Source organism: Microplitis demolitor, chromosome 7, assembly GCF_026212275.2.
Source record: "Microplitis demolitor isolate Queensland-Clemson2020A chromosome 7, iyMicDemo2.1a, whole genome shotgun sequence".
Classification (NCBI taxonomy): domain Eukaryota; kingdom Metazoa; phylum Arthropoda; class Insecta; order Hymenoptera; family Braconidae; genus Microplitis; species Microplitis demolitor.
This window is the reverse complement of record NC_068551.1, coordinates 6,055,104-6,068,677: the sequence shown is the minus strand read 5'-3', so window position 1 is coordinate 6,068,677 and position 13,574 is coordinate 6,055,104. Positions and strand designations below refer to the sequence as shown.

General features: G+C 25.8%; 1 protein-coding gene across 1 annotated transcript in view; it reads left to right on the top strand.

The window, feature by feature from the left end:
• Window positions 1–6,193, top strand: part of LOC103576100 (voltage-dependent calcium channel type A subunit alpha-1) — a 165,049-nt gene extending 158,856 nt beyond the window's left edge. Inside the window, exons 26-29 of the mRNA XM_053740947.1 lie at window positions 283–404; window positions 1,755–1,924; window positions 2,510–2,542; window positions 5,432–6,193. Of these exons, the coding sequence (XP_053596922.1) occupies window positions 283–404; window positions 1,755–1,924; window positions 2,510–2,542; window positions 5,432–6,015 (909 nt within the window). The 3' untranslated portion in view covers window positions 6,016–6,193. The remainder of the gene's footprint in view (window positions 1–282; window positions 405–1,754; window positions 1,925–2,509; window positions 2,543–5,431) is intronic.
• The last annotated feature ends 7,381 nt before the right edge of the window (window positions 6,194–13,574 follow it).

The following is a 13,574-nucleotide window of genomic DNA, read 5'->3' as shown; positions in this document are numbered from 1 at the left end:
CATACTCATTTAAATTATTGAGCTCTCTACTTCGCTAATTTAAAATAACGCTGTCTCCTTACGTCTTCTGAATAAGAATTTAATAAAAATTCTCTATTTATTAGACGTGATTTGAAAAAAAAGTTGGAGGCAAAAGGCGTCTATTAATTAATAATATGAAAAATTAATTTTTTGTAAGCAAAGGAACCAACGATACCTATGATTTTAATAAATAACAAATGATATTCCTTTATAAAATTTTATTTATTTGTATTTTATTAAATTGTATATTTTTATTTGAAGGATCTACAGGATGTAGTTAGTGATTCGCGTGTGGGAAGCCTTGAAAGTTTAACGCATACTGGCGATCGTCTTCATTCGCAGCCACTTCATCCACGACTTCATTCACGATCACCGAGCTTAAGGTAATTTATTTAATTATAATTATTTATCAATGTAGTATCTGAAAATTTAACTCTTCAACGATCGCAACTGATGAAACCACATAAATTTTGGATTAGTGATAAATACTACCCGTGAAAAAAAAAAATTTTAACGAAAAATTGAAAAAGCGTTGACTATTCTAAACTTCAAAATGTAACACGACAAACGTTTTTCTTTTTAAATATTTTTTAAACTTCTGAAAATTCAAGGGAAAAATCAATGTTTGACTTAATACTCTTAAGGTAGTTGTCCTGCTACAATATTGTCGGAATGTCCTACTTTTCTCCCTTGGTGTGTAATATACTGGTCGCTTTCTTTGAAAAATAAAATTTTGTGCATGCGCAGATGTTTATGCGCACTGTTTCTGTGCTCGCTTATTTTAAGCGCGAGCACTTAAAAAATTTAAGCGAATCTCTATTACGCAGATTCCGATGACGCAGATGTATTAATGATCCAGATCCCAAATATCTGGATTCCCGATGATACAGATAACCAATCACCCAGATCCCGATGACGCAGATTGACTTACTCTCCGTAGATCTTAAATCAGAAAGAAAATGGTGAATTTAAGATTTTCTATAGATCTCCTTGTACATTGACAAGTCCTGATTTTCTATAGATTTTCTTAGACTGTGATAAGTCCTGGTTTTCTATAGATTTTCTATGAGTTTTCTTTGACGGCGATCATGGGTGAAAGAATCCCAATACATTAATTTACAGTGAAAGAAATTTTTAGAAATCCAGAAACAGTGCGCATCGACATCTGTGCACGCGCGAAAAAAATTTTTCATCACACCTGCGCCGAAAGTTTACATTCCTGCCCTGTTTAGAGGGAAGGAAGTCATTCTTTTCTTTTATGAGAAAACAAATGATAAAAATTAGCGCATGCGTCATTTTTCCCATAAACAGAGGCAGAAATTTGAACTTTCAGGCGCAGATTCGGTGAAAATTTGTATACACACCAAGGAAAGAAAGTATGACGTCTAAATCCGCGTGTTTGCCACCCTTGCCTTTGGCTCGCGGGTCTGAATGTCATACTTTTCTCTCTCGGTGTATAATATACTATTTTTTTCAATGAAAGCGACCACTATTTTACCAGATCGGCACCTGAACGTTTAAATTCTTGACTCTGTTTGCGGGAAAAATAGCGCATGCGCTAATTTTTATCATTTGTTTTCTCATAAAAAGTGCGACTTTCTTCCCTCTAAATAAGGCAGGAATTCAAAACTTTAGTGTAAGCATCGTTAAATAAAAATTTTTTTAACAAAAATTTCTTGGAATTTATGAATTTATAAATTAATAACTAATCGATTAAATGAATAAATTTATAGGAGACATTCACCATTACATAGATCACCATCACCATCGAGAAGACCAAGGTACGATCACCATCATTCACAATTTCATGACGTTGGTTTTAGCGATACAGTGACCAATGTCGTGGAAATTCAACGGCATATTCATCATCCACACTCACAATACAATCATCGGCATAAAAGAGGTACGAATTATTTATTTTATTTTAAAGTTTTATTAACTTGATGATTTTATCGTTTATCAGCTGAGAATTATTCGTTTATTAAAAAATATTTACCAGACTAATAATTAAAAAAAAATCATTTTAATTTTTAAAAACAAATCATATTTAAATTTATGAAATTTAACTGTTATAAATTTATGGAATTGAGTCTTTGACATATCGATTTTTAAAAAATATAATTTTTGCATGAACTTAAGAACTATTAACTTGCAAGTATTCATGACGTTATTTAAAAAATCCTCTCAAAGGATCAAAACCTATTTTTTATCCCATGAATCTTTCAAAGTGTTTGTGTGTGTTGACTGTTTTATTATATGTTTTATGAAAATTTTCTACAATAACTTTTTATAAACTAAATAAAAAATTTTAAAATAAAATGGCGTATGTTGATGTTCTTTTTTTTAATAATTCAAAGCTGACGATAAAAAATCATCTAATATAATAATGAATGTTGCTATAAATGATTTCTCCGCAAGAGGCAGAGCTCTGTGTGACTTGATGTAATATGTTTTTTTCTCATTCTTTTGGGTTATGCGCTCTACACAGACTATTACGACCACTACGACTATTATGACGATGGTAAATTTTCACAAAAAAAAAATCAAAAAAAGAAAACTTAAATAATAATTAAAATATACTTTATCAACTATCCTCCACCTTTTTCTTCTTTAATTGTTTGAACTATTGCAACTTTTTTTTTTTTTTTTTTTTTTTTTTTTTTTTTTGTTTATTATTATGAGTTTTAATCTGAAAAATTATTATGATTGTGTTTAATTTAAAATTTATTCTAATAATCGTTTTTTTTTTTTTTAGTATTATTATTATTATTATTATTGTTATGATGTTATTTGCTTATAGCTTTGAAATATATATATTTGTTTTGATCGGTACTTATAATTTAAGAATAACTTAAGACACATTCGATTCAAATCGATAAAAAAATTTATTTATTGGTAATATTTCATTTATTTTATGAACCAGCATTTTCTGACCAAATCTACAATATTTAGTAATCATTTTTTTTGTAAGTACATATGGATGTACTTGAAGATTGGAACGCGCTTCACTTAACGGCAATGAAAATAATTTATGTAATTTGACTCTGAAAGTGACTTAAAGGGTAGTTGCGGGTGGCCTACTATTTGCCGCTGACGTGTGAAATATTTCAGAAATGTAGATCTAGTAGATTTTTTACTTTTCATTTAGTTTTATTTTTTTATTTTTCTTCCGCGAAAAGCATTCCAATCTTCAGGTACATGTATATTAGGGTGCTTCGTTTCCGGCGAAAGTACTTTTTTTGTTGCTCATCAAGCAAAATATTGTTTTTTATGCTAAAACAAAAATTCCTGCCAAGTTTGAGTTCTTAATTTCAATCCTAAGTACTTTCCATTTGATTTACAAGATTTCCCATTTAAAATACACATAAATTAAATTACTTTTTTTTTAATTTTCTAATACTCAGCTGCGTTTTATGATATCAATGCGGGTTTGGTCGCAAATTGTAGGGCATTTGGTGTTCTTCAAAAGTGCCCATAGTAACTTAGCTGTAATTCCAGCTGTTTCACTGATGTCCGCTGAGGAAGTCATTTTTCGTATCGAATTGACCTTTATTAGCTTGCAGAACGTAAACCAATGAATGTACACAAAAAATTTGAATGGGAATTTCATAGGAAATTTTATTCCCTTCAAAAAAAACTCTATTACTCAAGTCGCTAACGTCCATAGTTTCCAAGTTATAGGAGTTTTAATAAGTTAAAAAATATAATATTAAAAAAAAATGACAATTTCTAATTTATTTTTCAAATTATTAAAACTCCTATAAAAAAAGTACTTAGGATTGAAATTAAGAACTCAAACTTGGCAGGAATTTTTGTTTTAGCATAAAAAAACAATATTTTGCTTGACGAGCAACAAAAAAAATACTTTCGCCGGAAACGAAGCACCCTAATGTATATGTTAAGTTTGACATACCCGACTAGAATTTTTCATTAGGACCTGAACAGGTCTTTACCAAATTAACGTTATTTCAAATAAGGTCCAGATCAGGATATCCTGACGAGGAACTGATATGGATGTAACACTTAAGTCCCATAAGGTCCTTATCAGGATTACCATCTCAGGTCCTTACGAGAATATCCTTATCAAATCCTTATCAGGGTTGCTTTATTCGTAATTATTAAAAAAAAATTAAATTGTAAAAAAAAAATAAGAAATTTTTAATTCTATTCGGAATGTGATTTATTGTATTAATTATAAATATTCTAATGACAACTTATAATTAACAATTTAACGTTACGATTTAATATTCTTTACGTTGATCTTAAAAACATTAGTTATGTAAAATAAAGCATATATTTCTAAAAAAATGTATTTAAAATTATTGTAGATTTCGTCTGAAGATGCTGGTGCATGAAAACAGCGAAATATTACCAATACATAAATTTTAATATCGATTTGGATCGGATGTGTCTTTAATTATTTTTAAATTATTATTATTATTATTATGATTTTTTAATCGAAAAATTATAATTGTGTTTAATTTAAAATTTATTATAATTATCGTTTATTTGAAGTATTATTATTATTAGTTATTGAATCCTATTACAGCACGAAGTACAACACCTTTTTGTTTACACAAACAAAATAACAATCTACACTCCACATTAGGTCTACAAACACAACACTTTAGTTTAGTGTCAGACACAGTGCAATTTTTTTTTCTTAAATAATGTTTTTTTAAATATTTATTTTGTATTTTACTATAATATAGTTTTGTTTATAAAAATTTATTATTATACACTTCAAAAAAAATTGCACGTGACAGAAGCATGTGCTTAAAAAAAAAACACATTCATCTCACCTACACAATTTTTTTCCGAAATTAGCGTATCATGCTGATATCTAAGTATGCGATATCATGTTTATTCAGCTTGCTGCACATATTGAAGAAGATGATGATTGATCATTTAAAGAAATATTAAATTTTATTATTTATTTATTTATTTATTAATCAATCATTAGATTATTATACATTACGCTAATTTTTTATCTCAAAGTTGGGTCGTATCAAAATTAAAAAAATTCTTATCCAATGCTTGAAATATTTTGTTACCAATAGTTTTATTATTAATTTTGATTTTTTTCAACATAAGCTTTTATGGGTTAGTAAAAAATGCTGAAATTTACGGCTATTTATTGAAAAATACTTTTTTTCTCCAGGAAAAACAAGATTTTTCCTACGTATTAAGATTTTTTTTTTAAATATTAGCGACTCCTAAATTGATAATTAATTTCCAACTTGCATTGAATTCATAAATTTTTCAGTACGAGAAAAAAATAAAAACTCACCATCTTCTTCAGTAAAAAAACTAAATCCTCGCATGTATTCCTTGTGGTTAAAAAATTTGCTAGAACCATAAGCTCCTTCAACTCCAGACGACATAAAAATACTAAAAATTACCTTCATAGGTCCATGGAGCGCGTCAACGAGTCCCGCGCGGTCGCCAAGTCCCGTGCATCGAATGGATCATGGGCGCCATCACTACGGAACAACGAGCTTAGAGCAACGTTCTCGTAGCCCGAGTCCAGCGTCACGACGTCAACCAATTCACCCTCATCACCACCATCATCATCCTCATCAGCACAGTTACCCAGTGCTAGTGACTCGTCGCGGGCAAGGACGTCGTTTACCTCCAACGCCCAACAAACCATCAACATTACAATTAAAACCATCGAACATTAATTTTCCAAAACTAAATGCATCGCCAACTCACGGTCCACACTTAATGGGACATCATCAATCAGCACAATCCTCAATCCATCATATGGGGCATTCGGTACCAGGTAATATACCACCATCAGGTCCACCTCAATGTCCATTAAGTTTCGAGCAGGCAGTAGCGATGGGTCGTGGTGGTCGTTTACTACCTAGTCCCGTACCAAACGGTTTCAAACCACAGCAGCAATCACAAACTGCTGGTGGTTTGTCATCAAGCAAACAAAGGATACCACGAACTCGACATTCAGATAGCGATGAAGATGATTGGTGCTAGCCAACGTGGGACCCTGGACGGTGGTCCGGTGATGTTGATACTTCATCAAGAGGTCTTTCTGCTTGTGCATGAAGTATTACAGCAACCATTCCATCATTTTATATATCTATAAGACATATTATTATAATTGCAATAAAAAATTGTCTTATTTATATTTACGACGACCAGAAGGGGTCATTTAAATAAATTCATTGGCGAATAAGCCTTTCATCTAGGACACTATTAATTAATTATATATATGTATATATAGACATATATATATATATATATATATATATATATATATATATATATTCCTAATAAATTTATCTATTTATGTATATAATACGTTTAAAATAAGTATATGCGTATTTATACGACGTTTAATAATAAAATCGACTCGATCATCTATTTGTTAATTTATAATATTATTTATAAATAAATTATATGTCAACTTATGATGCATCCAAAGTTCTGCTGGTCGAGTAATTCCGGTCGGATTTAAAAATAAATAAAAATGAGCCGCTTTTTATACGATTATTCATGCTCACGACCAACTAGCCAGCAAAACTCGTTTCTACTTCACGAAAGAAGTTCATTATTTTAATTATAATTATTATTATTATTAAATAAATAAATTAATTGATTTATTATTGGATGCGTAATACGATGGCATTTTATAAATTATTTAAGTTGGGTATGTGTGAGCCGGATTCTCACTACAGATAATTATTTAATTACGATAATCGTGTGAGTGATTCGTCTCCGATTATCGTAATTTAAATAAAAATCGAGATAAAAATATAAATATTATAAATATTATAAATAAATATAAATAGAAAGAAAAGAAAAAAATAATAATGAAGCAAATCGATCAAGTGCTTATTATATTAATATATAATAATAATAAAATAATAAAAGACTTTTAATTAAATTTCTCATAATAGATTGTCACACTACCTGGGTCACCGGGGTCAGCTATCAAATAAAATAGAGCTTGAAAATAATCTGTGGACTGACAACTGAAAGCGATCTCGGTGAACGGTTTAAATAAAAACAAAAAAGTTATGCAAGATTAAGATTAAATAAAAATAAAATACTAATTATATAATAAATAAATTATTTAAAAAATCCAAAAGTGCGATCGTGTAGGCGAGTTTAATAAAATATAAATATATGTTTGAATCCTCGCCTCTATTAACGCGTGAATCATTGCGTCGTTTAGATATCACTCTCGTGTTTTCACTACACTTTAAATAAATTTAATTAAATCCTAACTAGATTCTCTAGTAATTTAATTATTATTGTGTAATAAATTATGAGTAAATACTTACGGTAGTTAATAATAATAATATAATAAATAAAAGTGAAAAAGGATTTAAATATAAATTTAATTGTGAAAAAGATGACTGAGAACAATTGAGACTCTGATTAAGCGAAATTGATTTTTTAAGATTTAAATATGTAAACAGGGTTTGAATTTTTCCGACAAGGAGGTTTGATGACTATTATTTAGATAATAAATGCATCGAATTTTTTATTGTAGCTAATGCCAAATTTTTCTAGTCTTTTTTTTATTCAGGGTTGAGGTTTACGGGATTCGCTTCGTAATTGGTCATAAATAATTAATAAATAATAAAACAAGACATTAATATAAATAAATAAATATTTGAATTTTAAAACAAAAAATTATTAAACTTAATTACTATTTGTTGTAACAAATTATTAGTAAACTTTTTAATTAATTAAATATAAAACTTTATTAAAGTCTGCTGTTAAAGTTAAAGCGATTTTTAAATGTGCGCATGCGCGGGAAATATTCACGGTAGTAGTGCGCATGCGCGTTGAGATATTTGAAGAGTGGGGACACGGATTCGCGCAGTTGTTGATCAGCCGTTGACTCGAGTAGAAGCATTAAATATTTCGTTTTATTTAAATAGAATGAAATAAAACTGATTGAGTCTATTGAAGAGTTAAAATTTATTGAAATTTTAATTTTAATTATTAATATTAATTAAAACATGTGTTATATAAACAACGTTAAGTATTACTGTCCTTAATATTATTGTTAAATTTATTTAATGTCTATGCTTAAATATTTGATTCATTCGTGGGTTAAAATTTATATTAATTAATTAATAATTATTCGTGTGCTTACAATTTGAATAATAAATAATTACATACATCCACGAATGGAATAAATAACTATTTGTTCAAAATTATAAACCGTGTGTTAATTATTGTTGTTTATTTTATAATAATAATGATATTGATATTAATAATGATAATTATGTAATTTGATCAAAATTTTTAAATATTTGATATACTGCCATCCGCAAATTGCGTATAAATCATACATAATTGTAAATTTATCTGGCAAAAATTATAAAAAGAAAAAAAGTAAAAACAAAAAAATAAATTTAAATTAAAAAAAAAATAATCAGCATAAATTTATTTGATTATTTTTTTGTTTTAATAATTTTATTTTAAAATTATTCCGTATATTTATTTATTATAAATTAATTTGAATCGCGTGATTTTCTTCCCTATGAATTTTTTTTTTTTTTTTAATAAAAATATAAATAATCTGAATAAAATATATTATAAAAGTAGAATGACGGGCGTTTAAATGTGAATAAAATTTATAATTAACGATGTTTTTCTGTGATAAATTAAAACCCAAATTGTAGGATGCATTAACGAAAAAAAAATTCCTCCTTCCAAATGAGTTAATAAATAAAATTAAATTTAAAAAAATAAATAAAAAAAAATTAATAAATCTTAATTTTGAATCAGACCAAATTTATAAAATAAATAATGAATTGAATAAATAATAAATCGTAAATTTATTTAAATAAATAAATTGAGAATATAAACAATTGTCTAAGCTACAAAGACAAACAAAAGACTACTGTAGATAATTGTACGATTGTTCACATTAAATAAATAAATAAATACCGTGAATGACAGTGCTTGTATGTATGTATGTATAAATTTATAATTACAATAATAATAATAGTAGTAAAAATTCTTAACAGTCACAAACGAACGATAAGAAATATGCGCGATTTAAATAAATAGATTAGTTAAAAAAAAAAAATAATAAAAACAATAATAAATAAAACGAAATTCTAGATATTTCTATACAATTGAAAATGTTTAAATTAGAATTGATATGCCGTTTCTTATACAATTAATGAAATCATTACGTTTGCGATAATTACGTGTTTCAGTAAAACAAAATAAAATTTATAAAAAAGAAAGTCATCGGTTAGGAAACGCCGCTTCAAATATATAATAAATAATAATAATACTAATATTAATAATTATAAATAAAACGAATTATTATTAAAGCGAACATATAAGACAATTAATTAATAATACATATATAAACATATGTAAATAAATATTTCTCCCATAAATAATTTGCTATATTCGATCGTCTTCATGTAACTTTACATTAAATAAAAAAAAAAAAAATAAAAAAAAACAAAAAAAAAGTTACAGTCATTACATTGGAGTCAAATTTTAAATTGTAAATTATCTGCCAGTTTTCTTATAATTATTAACTCATTAACTGATATTGAACTTAAACAATTTATTAATTGTTGACTATAATAAAACAATAATAGAATTTATTATTAAGAAAAAAAGTGAATAAATAAAATGTTTGCAAGATATTATTTCGGATAATTATAACTCGACATGAGAAATAATAATTTTTTTTTTTTAAATAATTACTAAGTTAGATAATTAAGCAAATTAATAAAATATACTTAAATCGACAAATAAAAATTTATTACGTAAGTTTTTGCTTGGCAGTATTAAATATTTGAAAAGAAAAGAACAAAATTGATATTATTTATAATTTATCGTTAATTAAATCGTCTACTAAATTATTTTTTAATCTTTGGTAATTTTTTATGAAAGGTTTTCATTTAATGCAGTATTCTATTTTGAACGCTCGAAAAAAAGGCTATTCTTTATAAATTTTTAATAAGGTTATGAATAAAGATATACATGTAGGTTTTATTAGGTTTAACGAATACACTATTGAAATACATTTTAGAAAATTTTATTATATATTTCATATACTTTTAACATACAAAAACATCATTCGAATACAACGCCTCGATTAGTAGGTGGGTTTGCGTTTGGTGTTAAAATTTGAAAAATGGACATTCTGAAACAGAAAATTTTTGAATTTTCAGATTCAATATATCACTAGTAACTGGCTGTACTAGGATTTTTAATGTACATGCAAAAATAACAAAATGGCGGCAGAAGAAGTAACAAAAACAAAAGTCATTTATTATCATTTTCGCCGCCATTGTGTGATTTTTGCATGTACATTAAAAATCCTAATTCAGCCGGTTGCTAGTGATATACTGAATCTAAAAATTCAGTAATCTTCTGTTTCAGATTGTCCATTTTTGAAATTTTAACACCAAGCGCAAACTCACCTACTAATCGAGGCGTTGTATTCGAATGATGTTTTTGTATGTTAAAAGTGTATGAAATATATAATAAAATTTTTTAAAATAAATTTCAATAGTGTATTTGTTAAGCCTAACAAACTCTAGAGGACAGTGGGTGCTCAAGCCTCCTGGGGCACGGCGGCCCCCCTCAAAAATTTGGTAAAAATTATTTTTTTTATTTTCGGTTAAATCATGATACCTCTGATGTTTAAAAATATTGTAGGCTGATCTGCCATGTCTGGGACATAACGAACCACCTGAAAAAAAAATTGCTACAGAAAAAAATTTTCCTTTTTTCTAAACTAAAATGAATTTGAAAGATTCATCGATTAAAGCTCTTTTAGGTCAATAGATTATATTGTGATTAAAATAAAAAAATGAAAATTTCAATAAAACTGATTATATAAGCTAAATAAAAATTTTTTTCATACATTTGAAGTCCATGGGTTTATGATGGTACGCAAATAGTCTATTTGTGCTTAAAATCTTTTTGTTTTTCAATAAAAAAAAATGTTTTAAGCTTTTTTTTGGAGAGGTGCCTTCGTGCCCCAGAAAAAAAAAATTTTTTTTTTGAGTTTTGGTAAAATCTTAATGAATTTGCTTAAGAGAGTACTAAATTAGGTTGACCTATAGATTAAAAGCCATAATAAATAATTAGTGACTAAAGGGGGGCCGACGTGCCCCGGCCTCCCCTAAATTTATATCTTTATTCATAATCTTATTAAAAATTCGTAAAAAATAGCCTTTTTTTTCAAGCGTTCAAAGTAGAATACTGCCTGAAATCAATAATTATTTTGTGAAAGTCATTTTAGAAATTTAAATTCGAACTTTATTTTCGCAATTAAATGATTGGCGTAATTATTTTAATCAATTATACCAATTATAATTTTTTCATCGATAAATTATCCACAATCACAGAGAAAAGCTAACAAACATTTAAAAACTTCGGAGTTAAGATTTGACCCAACATAAAAAAAAAAAATAAATTCAATACGTAAAACATTAAATAAAGTTAATAAATAAAAATATTAATTGGGGATCGTTAGTGCTGTAATATAATTATCAATAAAAATAAATTCACGCCTGAACTTTGATTGAATCCGGGTGAAAGCTAAAAGTATTAAATGCAGTTAGTTAATTTTTTCAAACTGTTGATATAAACTATTTGACTATATAAATAAATCAATAAAAAATGATAAAAGAAAAAAAAATAATAAATAAAATTAATTAATAATAATTAATGCAGAACAAATAAATTAGTTAATAATTTTAAATAAATAATTAATTAATAAGTTTAAATAAAGGAGTGAATATAAATAAATTAAACTGCTAATGCCCATTGATTAGTGAGAGATTTATTCATTTAATAATCTATTTAATAAATTATAACTTAATAAAACATATGTTTCATTACTTGCATTCAATAATATATATATATATATATATATATATATATATATATATATATATATATACATACATATATATACATATATAATTACACGTAAATAATTCAATAATTAAGGATTTTTCTACTTATCTATATAAATATTAAATAAAATAATTAAAAAAATATATATATATATCTGTACACGCCGTATAAATACACATACATTAACACATTATTATTATTATTATTAATAAGTATATATAATAATAATCATTATAATAATAAGTATAAATATATACATATGGTATAAATGATAATGAGAGTGGATTTAAAAGTCTTGATTATAAAAAAAAGAAAGATATTAATTAAATTGAAAAAAAAAAAAATAAATAATTAAAATAATAATAAATAAAATTACCCTGTCGATAATAATCACAATTCGTCACTAGACTTGGACGATCAGGCTCGGTAGAATTTCATACTTTTGCAAATAATCGACACTTCGATCTCTTAATAACCGAATAAAATAATAAATAAATATATATATAAATATAAATAAATATATATAATAAATTAATGAACGCGTTACGTTTAATTATTAAATCGTATTATTTAATTTACGTTTTGTCCCTTTTTCACGAGGATTTAATAAATTTTGATTAATATTGTTAGAGTTTGCATCTTGCGATATAAATATATACATAAATACAAATATATACATGTTGTTTGTGCGCCTGGCAATCAATGCTTAGTCGCTTGGTATAAATGACGGTAATTATTTCATTTTGATTAAAAATTAATTTTAAATATTCAAAGTATACTTTTTTCTTCGACACAAATTTTTTTTTTAAATTCTTTTTTTTTGATAAAATAATTTATTATATTAAGAAATTAATTTATTGGATTTGGATGTTATTTGAATAAATAAATAGAAGAATTTATAAAATAACATATTTATTTCCGTATCAAAGTTAAAAATTAATATTCAAAAAATAAATTAATTTAGTCTGAATAATTGAATGGAATGTAAAGTAAAGAAATAAGCGACGAGCATGATTGTAATAATTAATGAATGAGATATAAATTACGATGTACGATAAATAAACTCTAAAACAAAAATATTTAAAAAAAAAATAAATAAAATGAATGAAGATATAAAATTACGAATAAAAAAAAGTGTGGGTGTAAAAATTGACTTTTAAAAGACGCAAACATGCATTATTTAAAAAAAAAACTAAACCTATGTATTTACGCAGTATCGGAGTATCTACGTTGTATATGTATATGTATATATATATATATATATATATGTATATATGTATGTGTATATATATATATATATATATATATATATAATATACATGTATATGTATATATAAATAATATAAATATATTTATATCGATAATAGATATAAATATATGAATATTATGCATACATAAAATAGCTAGTTTGATTTGCAAACTTAGTGTGTATCGTCGCTTGGAAAAAATGCCCAGTCATTACTCGCCAGAATTTTCAAACAAAACAAACTTTAAATAATAAAATACAAACTATTTCAAGTTTATTCTTTTTTTCTAACGAAAACATATAAATATATATTATTGAATAATATAGTTAATGATGTACTGTTTTGTCATTAAAATTGAATGATATTTAATTTTTACTTTATGAGACTATAAATATATAGTATTGTTTTTATTATTTTAAGTAG